Source organism: Cariama cristata, unplaced genomic scaffold, assembly GCF_000690535.1.
Source record: "Cariama cristata isolate BGI_N322 unplaced genomic scaffold, ASM69053v1 scaffold990, whole genome shotgun sequence".
Taxonomy (NCBI): domain Eukaryota; kingdom Metazoa; phylum Chordata; class Aves; order Cariamiformes; family Cariamidae; genus Cariama; species Cariama cristata.
The window spans coordinates 37,455-54,140 of NW_009593836.1; the positions used below are offsets into that span (position 1 = coordinate 37,455).

Sequence of the window (16,686 nt, forward strand, 5' to 3'; positions counted from 1 at the left end):
TAATAGTATTTACACATAAGCTAGTGGAACATGTTTTTAAATCTTTTGTTACAGCATGAAATAAATATATATCCATTTATTAAACAGAAATTCTAGTTAGCCTCATTGTTTCTGCTGTTTCTCTAGAAATGGCAAAATGCTGACCTGAATGGAAAATTCAAGCTTCCAATGAAGAACGAGTTCATTCCTACTAACTTTGAGATTTTACCATTGGAAAAAGATGCAACACAGTACCCTGCCCTCATCAAGGTAAGCTGTCTGTATTTGTTCTGTTTGCTAACCACTTGGGAAGTTAGCAGTTAATTCCTATGTGGTTTTAAAATACAGATCATGTCTTATTCGAAATTATAATTAAAAAAAAGTACAAAACTGAAACATATTGCTAGAAAGACAGTAGAAAGTTCATTCTTGCTAAACTTTGGATTATGAGTATGTGAGTTCCTACAAAAACGAATCTACAAACAGCTTGAACTGTCTTTGCCATTTTGAAAGTGTGTTAACAATTGATAGAAATAGTATTAAAGCTGTTTATTCAGCAGAAGGGTGACTGCCACTCTTACATTTTTTTGAGCAGCATTCAGTAAGTCGACGGTGTAGATAAGACTATTCTTTTGTAACTGTGTATGGAAAAAACTTGTGATTGCATGAAAAAAGGGAGGGAGAGATGTAAACAGATAGATAAACATTGCTCTCCAGTCTCCTGGAAGCATCATTTAATGATTTCGGTACGTCTAGCAAATCTCAGTTTTTGTGAGTATCTAAAATTTACTAAAAATTACTTATTACAACTAAAGCGTAGTTGTCTTTGCTAATGCTCATCTCTGTTCTAGGCTTAGTTGGAGAATAAATAGGAAAAGTCTTCTGCAATTACATGTTGTGCTTCACTTGAATACTCAGTTCAGGAATACTTTTGCATAGTAGGTTAATATAAGTCTGCTTTAGTGAAAAGACTTCTTTCAGGAAACATATTTGTTCTGCACAGGGCATTTTAGGTATATACTTGAAGCAGTGTTATTAACAGAGGATAACTTTGAGCCTATTTTTATGTTCATCCTAAACGGAAACCCTAAACCTCAGCACGGACACATACTACAGCTCTATTAAGTAATACCAGTGGGTTTGCTACAGAAACTTGATGGTCCTTCAGTGTTTCTGTAGCAACTAGGCAATTGATCCACACAAAAGCTTTGCTTTAATGCATCATTGCTTTAGAAATCTATTTACTTTTAGTTATTTTTTTCCTTTAAAATATGTTTTCTGAGGGAAAATGGTTTTAATCTTCCTGATGAAATAGACATTATCTGTTTTACCTGCATCTCTTTTATTTTCTCCCCAGCTGTATGCATGTGCCATTTTCCTTTTGTGGGACCTGGCATTTGTGTGATGGCGATAGCAAAACATTGCAAGAACTAAATCAACAGAGATTAGTTGTACAAAAAAAGCAATTTTTCTTCTGTTTTATATGCCTAAGTGAGTTTACTATGGACTGGACCAGTGTTGTGGAGAAAGGGAGGGACGGGAACATAAGTGCGGGAACAGGATGGCCATTTTAACTGGCAGCATGCGACTAGGTCACCTCTGTTGTAATGCCACCTCTTGCCCTGAAAAACCCTCAGGAAAGAGGGCAGCTAGGATATGGGCTTTGGCCTGAGGGCCAAATTGTACTTGCACTGCAGCTAGTGATCTCCAGCTATTGGATCAGGTCTCCAGTGCTACAGACGCGCTCTACTGTTTATCATTCTCTTTCTGATGTAAGATGTATTCTAACCTGCATAGTAGCAATTTAACAGAATAAAAATTTTGTTGTGTCAGAGAGGAGCTGTAATTTGGCTTTTTAGTATGAGTTGAATATTATGTACAGGAAGATATGCTGTAGAGACAAGACTTACTTCTTTTATGCAAAAAGGAGAAGGAAAATACCGTGCCAAATCCCTGAGAAGTAAAGAACATCTGCTCAAAAATATGAGACAGAGAAATAATTTTACATTTAAAAGTTCTCTTTTCTTACATATAGCAATTTAAGTTAACTAGAGTTGGAACAGGGAGAATCTATTTCACAGCTTTTGTGGGAGAAAAAGCAGTAGGGGAGGTTGTTTAGATTCTTTCCTGTACTCTAGGAGATTATTCTACAAAATTTTGGTGACAGATCTTTTAACTGATTTCCAATTAGTTTTACTACGTTTTCTAAATGCATATGTGTTTTTTGTTACCAGTGTTACTTTAAGACAACAGACAATACATTAATATTTTTTACTAAAAGCATTAAATACATGATTCTGTTCTTAGCCTAAACCATGTAACCATATGCTGCTATAGTGCTGCATAATGGCACATCTTTTAATGCCAGCATTAGCAGGGAATTTTGTGAAGCTAACGCTATACTTGTCTTTGATCACTCCTGCTCTAGAAAAGTAGTTCCCATTTTGATCATAAGCTCACTCACAATGCTGCAGCCATTTAACTGCTTGCTAAGGTGACATATGGTAAGAAGAGAGTATCAATAAGGGTAGATGGATATATACGCAAATGCATATAGCAAGAATATGAATTTAAGGGAACAACACTAAACTGAGATTTGAAGTGGTGAAGAGAATTTTTTTTTTTAAATGGTGTAATATATTACAGTTAAAAGTTAGGTGACTTAACAAAACCTCTTTTCTTGACACAGGACACTGCTATGAGCAAGCTATGGTTCAAGCAAGATGACAAATTTTTTTTGCCAAAAGCTTGTCTCAACTTTGAATTTTTCAGGTATGGAATGTTAAGTATATCACATAAATTGCTCTCCAAAAGTTTCTTGTTTGTTGTGAATCTGCATTTCTGTGGCTAATCTTTCTTGCATGTATTGAGGCTTTAAAACATTTGTCCTTGCTTGGGAATATGCAGTAAGATACACGTAGCAGGAAGGATCTTGTAAGTTATGCAGTAGTTTAGTAGCAAGCGGTTTGAGGGGCTCCATCTATATTAACAGGAAAAGTTTATTTAAAAATACTTTTAAAACAAATTTTCTTCTGTGTATTATTTGCTATACCTGAAATATGCCTGCCAATAACATCTACTACATATTGCAATATACCTCTTTAAAAATGGTGTGTAATATTTTTAATTAATGACTAAATCTCAACTATTTTAAGATAACTTTTTTAAATAAAGTGCTATTCTGATAATAGTTTTAGGTTCAAATTCTAATTTCCGTACTGCAAGCCAGTATAAAATTCTAAGTGCTTAAAATTGTGGGATTTTATTTAACTGACACCAACAACTGATTTTTTTTTTGTTTTTTAGAAGAACACCGTCTGTATTATCAGTGAATGTGTGATTCTTGCCTCAAGATGCATGATAAAGTTCTGTAATGTTAATTCTGGTCTTGCATTATTTTCATCACAGGAAAATTATCTTTTTAAATTAACATGACAATGATGTGCCTTCTTTAGTGTCCCTTTCAAATAATGATTTCTAATTTTTGAATTAAAAATACTGCTATCTTTAGAGTGCAGCTATTTCTGTGCTGGACTACTGAAAGTGAAAATAATTTTAGGAACTCTACTCCTTTGGCCTAATTAAATGATTCAGTGATATTGCTGGAAAGGCTATTATGTGGGCTCTAATAGATGCTTATAGATGCACTGTTGAGTCCTTGTTTTGAGTGACCACTTGAAATTTTTCTCGGCAGAATTTTAGGGTTTTTTTTCAGAGAGTGTCAGATCTTGGGACTGGTGTTGGTACTAGTGGTGGAAAATAGGTTGCCTGGGCATTTCCTCTTTCTTTCTGCTTTTTGAAACCACAGGGCAAACATTACAATTGTTTCAACTTCAGTGTGTCAGGAAATGGAAGATCAAAATGGTAACTTCTCATCTCTTATTCAGAGAACAACAATTGCAATACTTTGCCTTCTTTGTTCATACCTGGTGGCTTTCCCGTGTACTATTTTTGGCCAAAATCCAGAATAGGATTTTATTGATGCACACCGAGTTTGTTATATAGTTGTGAGTTTGGCTTTTTTAAAATCAATTCCAAATGAACTATGGGTGATCCAGTCTCTCTACCAGTTTGTGAACGACTAAAAGATAATAATTGGTTTTATGTAGAGCACACAAAAGTGTAAGTATGTGTACAGATGCACAATATCATAGAAACACAGAATGGTTTGAGTTGGAAGGGACCTTTACTTTCATCTCAGTGAGCCCTTTTAAAAAGCCAGGAGTACTTGAGCTTTGCTGACTAATGTAATGGAATGATTTGCCTCTTTCCTCCTAGGAATGGTTACAGGTGGAAAGCTGGCTTTTTTCTTAGGCTTGGGGATGAGAGTTCTTTCCTTTTCTTTCAAAATAAGATGGTAATTGTATATGAACAGATATGAGGAGATTTTGACAATATTGGGTACATCATCTCCAAAGAAGTTGTAAGCAGGTTTGTCTGGTTTTGATACCTAAGAAAGATTCTTAGTGATTCTCTCTCTCTTTTGGGACTGGTCATGCTAATGGTCATTGGAGGAAATGGTGACATGTATAGTGTTTATTCATGAGACAATTAAATTACCCATAGCTCTTGTGGCCAAGTGTATTGGCGAATAAAGCTGTCTTAATAACATGGGTTTTTATAAAAAGTTTTAGCCTCAATTCTAGGTCAGAATATGATGGCTGTGCTGCCTTGTAGCAGATTACAAGAATTTGTTCATGCTGCAGACTGTTTCAGTAAGATAGAAAAAAATGAAGGATTTCTTCTGCCTGCAGCCCTGATCATCATGAATCATTGGAAGAATTCCTGACCGAGATGTTACAGCAGCAACTGCTGTGTAGATGAATTAAGAGGAAGTTGATGAGGGTGGTTTTGCCCTCAGACATACAAATCCAGTAGGAACAATCCAAGCATATGAACCTATATGTTCCAAAACTGAAAATCTTTACATGGGACAAGTCTTGCATTAAAGAAACACCACAGTAAAAACCTCTGACACAGGACTTATCCAGCCTAAAGAACGATGATAAGCTTTTACTTTTGTATGAATTATGACTTAAGAACTCAAGAAGCATCCTTTTTTAAAAGGAAGCAAAGTAAAACTGTAATGTGCTGTTGTTTTGAAAACTTTCTGAAGGTAGTTACAAAGTGTGCACTAGAAGCTTCCCAGGGTTTAGAGAGATGGATGTTAAAAATACAATGCTAATTATTTTTAACTGGATACTTCCTACCTTCCAGTTTAAGAAATATTTCAAGCAACTTGAGTTGCTCATAAGGTAACCTGGGATCAACACTTCAGCATTGATTCCAGCTATGTCAATTACAGTTCTGTTTAAAAGAGGAAAAATGAGACTTTCAGATTTTTTCAAATACACTATCAGTGATTGAGTTGCTTTGCTTCCTCAAGTCTCATCAAAAAAAGGTAAACTAGAAATAAGCATTTATTTACAAAGTTGTTACTAATAGAAGGCAACTCCCAGAACAGTGTTACAATAATTGTTTTCTGTTATTTTTCACTCGAAGGGTAATGATTTAGTATTCTTCATTAATTGCAGAACTCCCTGTCGGCCTTGCCAGCTGAATGAGTATACACAAGTTAAAACTGATATAGACATAGTAATCAGTCAGACTGATTAAGTCTCTATTCTAGTATCAAAATGGAAAAGAATATAATGAGTTTGGAGGAAGGCTTATGATAACATAGGGTTGACCTACATCTTGCTTTGAATTCAATCTTAATTTAAAAATTCAATATTAATTGGATTTGCATCATTGAGCATATTGAAACTGCTCAGTTTGGGAAATTCTCATTGTAGGGAGAGATGCAAATAGGAGAGAGTTTTGTTTGTTTGTTTTTGTTTGTGTGGGGTTTTTTTTTTTTTTAACTGACCTATTTGCTTGAGTAACGCAAGCCCAGAATAATTAACCCAGTGGTAGTAAAAAAGCATATCCTGGCCTAAGATTTCAGACTATAACAGGCCCTACTTCTCTAATAGATTTTTGGTTTTGTTTTTGTAAATCTCTTCCTATGCTTTGTTTCCTTAATCTAAAAGGAAGGAGAAATCAAGGCCTTACTAAAAACTACTAGGAATGTTTTTAACAATACCTTTGCAATGGATTTTAAAGTTATCAATGTGTGTGGTGGCGATGTGATATTTGTTTTACTACATTAATGTTGGTATACATGCATAGTATACACCATGCTATATAGGCATAAACATCTATAATATGGATATGACTGTTAGTGACTGCTTAGGGAAAATAAATGCAAGTGGCGTGGTTTTGAATTGTAAGCCATGTCCTGACAGCAAATTGTTTTAGGTACTGTCGATTACTTCTGTGAAATTGATAATGATTTTACATGCACTTCAGAAGCTTTAGAAATAAATATTCAATCATAGTACAAATAACTTGTCTTGACTTTGCAAATCTTTAAAGCACACAGATATTTAACAATTAGCGCAGTTGAAACATGGCTTGAGTCTTTGAGTTGCATTTCTCTTTTTGAGAAATTTGCAACACTATTGTATGTGATCAGATGCTTCTAATACAACAGTAGAGCTTGTATAGTTGTTGCCATTAAAAAGATAACACAAAAAATGACAGTGGTATGAAAATGGATATGCCAGACTTCTTTCCTGAGCTGAACTTAGCATGTACTGCATATTTTTCATACCACAAATTGCTAATATCTTAATTATTGTAGTAGAAACTACTTTGTTTTCTGACAGTGTAGAAGTATTAATTAAATTGATGTTCAGTACGATGGCTTTCATTTCAGTCTATTAAATTATGTCGGTTATTCAGGGTTATTAGTTTATTTTATTCTTGGTGAGTTCTTACTGTGCAGCAAAGTAAATTTAAGGTGTCTTGGTTTATAAGCACAAATAAGAGAGTATCTCTAGAATCTTCAATATATTTAGCCATCACTCAAACCATAAGCAAACTAAATCATTATTTTCAGGTATGTTCATATTTGGCTTCGAGTTAGGAATCCTTCATAAAGGGATCCGTCAGCATACTTGCAGTAAATGTTGTTTCCTTCAGATCAAACTTAAAAGGCCAAAAGAAACTGAGAAGTAATTTTAAACTGCCTATTTTACTTTCAACATTTTCTTCCAGCCCATTTGCTTACGTGGATCCCTTGCATTGTAACATGGCCTATTTGTACCTTGAGCTACTCAAAGACTCCCTCAACGAGTATGCATATGCAGCAGAACTAGCTGGCTTGAACTATGATCTCCAAAATACCATCTATGGGATGTATGTAAGTACCCATATCAAGGAAAAGCTTAGAGCCTTAAAACTACTTCCACTCATCAACATTTTTATATTGATTTGATGGAAGGACTTTCATTTAAAAGATGGGTCTAAGGCTGTTACTCCTTTTGATCTTGGTTATTAACCATCCTTTCTTTAATTTGAATTTTAAGTTGAATTTTGTTCAAAGTCTTCAACAATCTTTCCATTCATATTAAGCAAATTTTCTTCTTTATTTTTATATCATTCATGAAATCAATTAGTTGTAAGATTTGTTCCTCCATTTAAAAAAAGAAAAAAGCAACCCTAATCCAAGCTTACACGCCTTTTTCAGTTTGTCAGATATCTACTAAAAACTTTCTGACTGATGGGGTAGAAGACCCCTTTTTCATGCTATTAAATAAATGGTACACTTCAGCTTTCCTGTTCAAGAATACTGATCATGAGGCTGCATATACATACTCTTCAGTCATGTTTCTTCATCCATTACTTTGTCACTGCTTGAGGTATCAAAGCATTTCTTTTGTTTTTCTTTTTGTTAGTCGCTACATTTATGCTGATCCTCTCCATTGCAACATGACATACCTGTTTATCAGGTTATTGAAGGATGATTTAAAAGAGTATACATATGCAGCACGCCTCTCAGGTTTGATCTATGGCATTGCATCAGGAATGAATGCAATACTTGTAAGTAAAGAAAAAAACGCAGGAGGAAATGAAACAGCTTGGGAATTGTTGAGCTTGGAGAAAACATTTGACTTCTGCATTTCTAAATGAGATGGTTAATGGTTTTTTTCCTTGCATATATCTCATGAATTAAAGGCAAAGCAAAACTATATTTTAATCAGTACTGAGTGACATGTTTAAGATTGCAGTGTCGTGTGAACATGTGTGCAGTGCAATTGTTGCATTCTTGTTCACATTTTTACTTGCTTGCATGGTAATCCTGAAAGTACTATTGCTGGTTTCTATATAAAAAGAATTAACTTTTCTGTTGAATGAATCTCAACTTTATAGATTTTGCTATAATTCTCTAATTCTGCTGTAGTAAGCTGTGGAAATGGATTGTGCATGTGTTCATTAGAATGCAATGCTGGATATTTATAGCTTTTCCTTAGTGTTTGTTTTTATTATGTGTTTTATAATGTTTTAAATTGCTGAAAATACTTACTTGATAAAAACTGATATTATGATAAATCGTTATTTCTTACTCGGCTTCTCCTATGAGATTTATGATAGGAGATTTTAATAGTCTCTCTGGAAGTTCTGAAGCTTTTATTAACCATCATTTTATTCCAAAATGTGTCTTGAAATTTCCTGTAGAAGTACTGTTTTTGGAAGCATCTTAGTAAGAGAATATGCTGTATATTGTCTACATTTTCTATATGAAAGAGAGTGCTGCAATTTCTTTTTTTATCCAATGCAAATCTAATTTCCTGGTAGCCTTCACTTAACTTACTGGAAACATGGTTATCTATTCTCAGTTTCAAAGCTTACTGATGTTTCCATGGTCAGAGTGAATTCTTTTTTTTTTTTAAAAAAAAAAAAAGGAGTGGTATCTGTAATTTTCGTCACTTTTGGTCACAGTTTAGAAGTTTAGAGTTATTTTAAATATTAGCTGGTTTTTGTAGGGTCTTTATATTCTTGGACTGTATAGATTCTATTTTCGCGTATTAAAATCAATTTACTCCGTTTTAGTGTCAGGGAACTTCTAATATTCTTTCCTATATTGTGAGAAATTTTATAGTTAATAGGTGTAACTGTACAATGTTGATACTTTAAGCAGGACAGATGCTACACTGAAAACAATCACCCATGGTGACTTGAACAGTTTGGGTTCTTATGCTAATTTACGATATCAGCCTTTGTCATAAATCCATTTATGATAGCTTTTTAGTCAAATTCATGGTTCAGGTATGTTTCAGCAACTATAGAAGAAAAAAATCTTCCTGCTTGAAAGCAGGAGTTCACCTATATGTTAGTTTGTGTCGTAAAATTTAGTTTTATCCTTTAATTATTAAACTGCACAAATCCAATTAAATTCCTGTTTTGAGACACCAAATTTTTTAATTTTTTTCTCGTCCCCAAAAGGCCTTCTAATGCCTTTTTTCACTAGACAAACTTTCTGTAGCTTCATGCAATCAGATAGTCATTTTAACGTTTCTATGTTGGTTTTTTTTAAATGACCAAGTTTGTTTCATGTATACTTTCAAAAGTGTATGATCAGATCAATATCTCATTATGATTGTAGACTAACTACCTTGGTGTTTCAGCGTAGCACTATCCTGGTTATAAATTGTGCTGCTGTTGACAGTACCCCTTTTCTTGTAGTGCTCCTTACTTCCACTTACTTCAAATATTTTTTTGAGCAGTAAGATAAACATGGAACAAGGTGAAGTAAACTGGAGAGAATATTTAAGAAGGCTGTGAATCTAGATTTCATTACTAAAATGAGAAACTTAGAGTAAAACCATTTCAGTACTCCAAATGTACAGTTTATTGACGGGACTCAATTCTTGTAAACATTAAAAATCTGTATTCTGAGTACAATTTCCTTACATCAACATGAAATTACATTAATTCCCTGTACTCATAACTCCAGGGCAAATATGCAATATTATATTCGTCAGTTATCTTTTGATGGGTAAAGGGGTTTTGTTTCAGCATGAGTTAATGTTGAATAACATTGAAATTAGAGTAAGTGTTGAAAAGTGTATTGTTCGTTGAACTATACAAGACTTGGTAATTGTTTTGTTCTTTTATCTTCCACATTTAAAGCAAATTATGCGCTTTTTTCATAGCTTTCTGTAAAAGGTTATAATGACAAGCAACATATCTTGCTCAAGAAGATCATTGAGAAAATGGCTACTTTTGAGATTGATGAAAAACGATTTGAAATTATCAAGGAAGCGGTAAGCTACATAAGAAATTTATATTTTGGAGTAATTTAAAATTGAATGCATTGACTTGAAATGAAATCTGAGGACTGTTATCCGTGGAAAGACAGAGTGAAATTCTGCCTTGTTGGGACTGGTGAAGCTTTTTTCTGTTGTCTTTTTTGTGGGCATGAGTTCCCTGGAGTGTTTATGTTACATCCTTCAGTTAAAAATAACTGACCCTGGAATCTTCTTTCAGTCGGTCTTTCTTATGTTTGATCAAGGGGTTGCAACTTGCTTTGATAGGAGTAGAAATCTAAGAAGGGGGGTGGGGAGGATATCTTAACTTTATATCCTGTTTTACAATTTGGAAAGGCCCCAGTGGGATCTAGCCCTAAAAGAAGGGGTAGATCGATGAAGGGGGAAAAGAAGCATTGAAAGGTTTGCAACATTTCTTCTCCCTAGATGTGAAGAGGAGCTCTGCTCCTGGGCCAAGATCCTCTGGTACAAAAGTAACCAGCTGGTTAAGTACATGCTGACTTCTGGAAGTCTCACTTCCTAAATTTAATGACTGATCTATAGATATTGAATATGAATGATCTGCTTTGGATGATTTTATTTTAATTTGTTTCCCTGTTTGTCTTTACAGTTTGCTTGAACTTTGTCTCTGTTTTATGCATGTTTTGTCATTTTATAGACTTCCATTACATAGGCCTTTTGTGTTATGTAAAATAAGGACGAAATACAAAAAAGTCAAATCAGATGGGGAGACGGCAGTTTTTCTTCTCGTATCTGCACCTAACAGTTAAGGGTGATACCAGTTTCTGGCTTCTATTTGGAACAGATAGAAGGATGCATCCTCAGCAACTACATGCTCGCTGTTTCTCACTCATGTGCCCTGAAATGGGTTACTTTCCTCCTGTAATGGAAATAATCCCAGCTGGCCGAAACTGTTAGTTTGCACTTTCCAGTTCCTCTAGTAGGAGAAAAAGGTTTTGCTTATTTTGTAAAGATGCAGCTGGACTAGAAGGTGTTTGGAGAAGCTCACTGATTCTTCTCTCATACCTCTTTTGTTCAGGCAAAGAAGGCAAAGAGTTTTCCAGATGCTGCTGTATTTTTCTAACCAAGTCAGCCCAAGGAAGCAACTGGGAGAAAAATACGGTTTTCTATTAGCGCTGTTCCCCCACCCCACCCCTGGAGAGTCATCGCAGAATGTGTATTTCCTGAGTAGAGCAACTCGATCTAAATATTTATTTAGGTCTAACTGCAATAATTTAATTTCCAGTCATTAATTTTATGAAGAAGTTTGATTTCCTGCTCATTTCCACTATCTTAATGGGTACTGCTTAATCCATAGGCTGAGAAGCCCACTTTATTACTAAGGTAATTTAACACATTTTTTTAACAGGTCTAACAATCAAGAGAATGTTCTTGACAGTTGAAAGGTATCTTTTTGATGGTACACAAAGTTGAGAATACAAGGTTAATATTTTATGTTTAGAAATAGATTTCTACAATTTGAACTTAATTATTTTGTTCTAGTACATGAGATCGCTTAACAACTTCAGGGCTGAACAGCCTCACCAGCATGCAATGTATTATCTCCGACTCTTGATGACAGAAGTTGCTTGGACCAAAGATGAATTAAAAGAAGCTCTAGATGGTAATGTTCTACCAGTTTTAAACTTTATTATTTTTATTTTGTCTTATGGAAAATGTTAGTAAACTAATGAAGGTACCTGTTTTGAACTTTGCCCATTATTCAAGTGAAGCCCCTGCAGTGCCAGACGTGAGCTGATGCTGGTGGACGTTGATGCCTCTGCACTAGTCCTCCAGTTTCTAGGAAGTACAGTAGTTTAGGCAAAAGGCGTCAAATGGCAAAACTTGCAGGTAAAGTTCAGGCAAAACTTCAACAGCTTTGTGGGCATTAGCCTGGGTGTGGTGAATCCAATTCTTAACCAACACTGCTAAAATCATTTGGCTCTAGTTGACATCTTGCAGACACATTGGAGTGTATCTGCATTGTACTTCTCAATATGCATACTATTTTGGTTTTTCCTTTATTAGGGAATCCTAACTCCTGTTACTGTAGATAATAAAGAAAAAAGATATCATTTCTGTAGATAATAATGATAATAAAGAACATTGTGGTTCTTAACAAAGAGCAGGTGCCCCACTGTATTTGGAGGAAAAAGGAATTTCAAATTATGAGGTTTAATTGATTTTAGTAATAGCTGAAGAGCGCTTCCCTACCTGTATTGTACTGTGTTACACCAAAAGGCTATTACTGGGACAGTTTGCAAAATATCTTGTAATATCTTGTTGGAATACACGGAGACATTACTTTCAAGAAGAATATCTGGCTTTTGTATTTATTTGAGGGTGGTGGGCTCAGAATATGTACCCATAGTTGTCAAAGATTGACACATACCATACTGTTTGAAGTTGTGATGCTGAAAACCGCTTCGTTCAGATAGGCTCTATAGATACCCTGAGCCAGCTGCACAGGGTTGTGTGTTTTTTGTACAGAATTGCTCCAGGATAGAAATATAAATGTTTAGTTGTATAGTTACTTGAATGATTGCAGGTATCTCTGAAATTAGCAGTGGTGCCAGTGCTGCCTGTGAAGTCAATGACAAAACTAACGCTGTTTTTTCATGGCAGTGGGTTCAGCTATATGTAGGTCATTCCTTTTCTTAACAACTACTGAATTTTGAAAAAATACGAGATTTTCTGTTCTGTGTGTAAGCTGTCTTTATAAGATTAATGCTTCTGTATTCAGCATAAGAATGGGTAAAAATGGAATGCTGGAAAGGAATGCTGTCTACTTAATGCTGCTGGAAATCTACTTGAAATACAGGGAATTTATGCATGATTCTTTTTTTCCCCCTCTCTTTTCCTTTCTCACACTCAATGTGACCATAATCTTTTGCACTATTAATAACCAATTCTAGAGGCAAAAATGAAGATTAGGATTATACAACAATAAAAAGTTGATTTGGAGTCAGGGAAAAATGTGGAAATGAATTTTTTACTGGTGGTCAGTTACCTCTTTTAAGAGAGGCAAAGACTGATAAGCACAGTGTACGTTTTTCTAATACAAACCACAAATCTGTTAGATACGTGTGCATCCCCGACTGAATGAGTGACCTTATAATCTTGATTGCATTTGTCTTTTCAAAACTTTTTTAAAATACAAGAATATTGTTAGTTCTTATTTTAGTTGAGAAAATGACAAAATGAGAAATTAATAGATTTGGTGATACAGTGTGGGTATTCTTGTAGTGTCAGGGAATTAAGAATGGAGATGTTGACTTTGGAATGAACACCCCGTCCATTCAACCACCCTTCCTCTCTTATTCCATTGATTCTATATGTTAAAATATACTTTACATTATATATGAAAACTGCTTTACAAAGACAGGCTAGTATACAATGTGTGTCTATGTATACTCTGGAATATATTGCAAAAACATTTTTCTTGTGTATTGTTTGTTACAAAGATACTATCAAAACACCATATTTGAGTTGAGGTTCTTTTTTCAGTCTAGATGGTAAATGCACAGTGTGTTTCTCAAACATTATAAACATCATGCTGCTTGTTTAGTTAATAACTAAGGCTTTATCTTGGAACACCACCTGAATGATTGCAACTGTTTTCTCTGAAGAATGAATGTTTGTTTAGCATGATTGGAAGGCAGGCGCTTTTTTTCCTTTTCTTTTTGGAATCTGGGTCAGACGGTATGTGCATTCTAAGCGAAACAAACTATATGATGAGTGCTGCTATTTAGACCTGCATACTTTCCAGTGTTGCATTTTTAAGGAGATACTCGCTTTTTCATGATGATGAGTTTCTCCTCCTCTAAGAAATTCACCATATGTAATGATGAGTTAGGTACTTCTTAATGTAAAAATGCGTGTAATTGATCTAACTGTCCAAATATCTATTCTAGATGTCACTCTTCCCCGCCTCAAGGCCTTTATAGCTCAGCTGTTGTCACGGTTACACATTGAAGCTCTTCTCCATGGCAATATAACAAAACAGGTTGGTGTGATACTTTTGTCAATAAAACAATTTTTATTTAAAAGCAGCATAAAAAATGGAAGGCTAGTTTAATCTCCGCAGATCTTAAAGCAGTTTTGCCAAATGTGATTTCATAATTTGGCTTCGTACTTTTTTATATTTATGGGAGTATCATAGTGTCATTTTTTCCACTTTAGATATATTAGGCTAAGTGCTGCTCTTGTGTTGCTCTTGGAAATTTAATAAAAAACAACTTAGGATCTAAGTATTTTAAAGTCTATGTTGCATGTCATTACTGTGATTTGATCAAGCTGCATAAGGAATGATGTGCTGCAGATCCTGCTTTTCCATGTAAAAGTTTTAGGCTAACTAGCAAAGATTTAAGAATCCAAGATCCTCCCAAATGAAGTACTTTGCACAAAGCTAAACAGGAATGGTGGGCCATAAAAAAAATTAAGTGTCAGCTCTCAGTTTTTTGTGTCTTTTGCGGAATAAAACATTTGTTCTGTCTTCCATTAAAATAGTAATGGTTTGTATTTGCATAGGAAATCTAACCAAATATTTGAATATATGTGCCAATACAAAATGTAGTACCTTTCTTGTACATTTTTGCATTCTTTTTTTGTAGCACTGGTATAGCAGTATTTCTGTGTTATAGCAGCTCTGTGATACTTTACTAGCGGGAGATACTGTAGTCACTGCTAGTGACTGCTGAATGTGTGGAGAAGAAAGTTAACTAGTAAGGAGGGGAAAAATAAAAAGGTGAAGGAGCTAATAGCACTGGATGCACAAAGTTTTCTTTTTCAAGGATGTCTCTAAATGTTTTAAATTTATTTATTTTATAGAGTATTTTTCATGTGGAGAAACGTAAAAAATAGTCTCACTTTTTTCCTTCCTTATTTCTTACACGTTTACGTGAAAGTCAGTTCCTTCTGAAATATAACTGAATGACCAGATTTTTTTTAGATTTCCATGATGATGCAGTCATTGCAGAGAAATGCATTCTTCAGTTGATATAATGGGTGGCTATTGAAGAGTCCTATAGCTGAGAACAGGGGGGGATGTACTATTAGGCCCATAGCTGTGTAATGTTTACAAATGATCTGCAAACCCGCCTGAATAGATGCGGGTAGGAAAACTCCTGTTCTTCAGTGCCTGTGACGTGATCATCACTGAAAAAGCTCAGAAATTTTAAGCTGGATCTAACAGTTTTTTCCAACTTAAATGAAATAACAATTTATGTACTCTTGTGACACCTTTCAATACTGAAAAACGTCTTAGTGAATCTGTACTTTTTGAAAAATTAGACCTATCTTGCTGCTTAGAATTCCCATTTCTTCTTGAATTAATTTCGTTCTGATATTTGTTTTTTGCTTGTTCCTTTAATTTATTTGCTGCAAGTGGATGACTAGTAGACTAATCCTGTTCAGAACATCTGTTTGAACAGTCTTGTTGTAAATATTTTGTTTTAATATGGTAACTTGATTGGAAGAATATATGGAATTTTTTTCTAACCTTTCAAACTGTGTTTTGTTAGACCACAATCTTTTTGTCTTTGATATTGGGTGGGGTTTTTGGGAGGCATTGAGGGAAGTGTGTGTTTATTAAGTTTTCAGATGTTTGGCATGTTTTTGGTAAGATCACTTGTGAGTTTGTGGCAGCCAGAACTATTTTGTAGCAAGTTACTGTAATTTCCAGTGTGCAGGTTATAAGAACATATAATCCTTAACAGGTAAAGCTTTTGAAGTTAAATCCTGGAATGAAACTAATGTTTTGTTTTTTTTTTATTTTTCACTATTTATGATTTTTATTATTATTATTTTAATCCATCGAATAAAAGAAAGTATCTGGGCAATGAGTCCTGATACTACCAGCACATCAATGGAATGCATGTTTGAACTTAACCATTAATTTGTTTTCTTAAAATTCCGTCTGCTGAGATGTCATTTGCTTTGCAAATGTACATTGTAGATATTTTGTTTTCAAACCTTGAAAGATGAGTATGTCAAAGTGGTGAAGGGAAAAGAAAAAGACGTCTATTTAATTTCAGAAGCACTGGGGATGAGTAGTAGTTAAATGTGTAGACAAAATAAATGTAAAAACAAACCACAAACCCCTTGCCCCTAAAGTTCCCACCTTCCTCTCATCTACTCAGTTTCTGCTGTATTTTTATTAAATTACAATATCCCTACTTTCTATTCCTGATTTTTTTTTTTTTTTTCCTTTTCTCTCATAGCACCATCAATAATTGGAAAGTTCTTACCCAGCTGTTAGGTACAGAATAACTAACGATCGTTAAAAATCTTCTTATGTTTTCTCTTCCAGGCTGCATTAGGAATTATGCAGATGGTTGAGGACACTCTCATTGAGCATGCTCATACAAAGCCACTCCTTCCCAGTCAGCTAGTGAGATACAGAGAAGTACAACTTCCTGACAGTAAGTTAAATGATCTATTTACAGTTTTTTAACACACGTTAAATTGAGATTCTCTATTTGCTTGTGACATTTTAAGATTAGTTTTACTCTGTTGCTAGGAGTTTGTTTTGAAATCAGGCTTACTTCAAATT

General features: G+C 34.5%; 1 protein-coding gene across 1 annotated transcript in view; it reads left to right on the forward strand.

Moving 5' to 3' along the window:
- The window catches only part of IDE (insulin-degrading enzyme), a gene marked incomplete at both ends in the record, with an annotated part of 56,012 nt that overhangs the window by 27,794 nt on the left and 11,532 nt on the right, over positions 1-16,686 (forward strand). Inside the window, 7 exons of the mRNA XM_009695593.1 lie at positions 127-249; positions 2,669-2,751; positions 7,761-7,905; positions 10,020-10,130; positions 11,637-11,757; positions 14,048-14,139; positions 16,444-16,555. Of these exons, the coding sequence (XP_009693895.1) occupies positions 127-249; positions 2,669-2,751; positions 7,761-7,905; positions 10,020-10,130; positions 11,637-11,757; positions 14,048-14,139; positions 16,444-16,555 (787 nt within the window). The remainder of the gene's footprint in view (positions 1-126; positions 250-2,668; positions 2,752-7,760; positions 7,906-10,019; positions 10,131-11,636; positions 11,758-14,047; positions 14,140-16,443; positions 16,556-16,686) is intronic.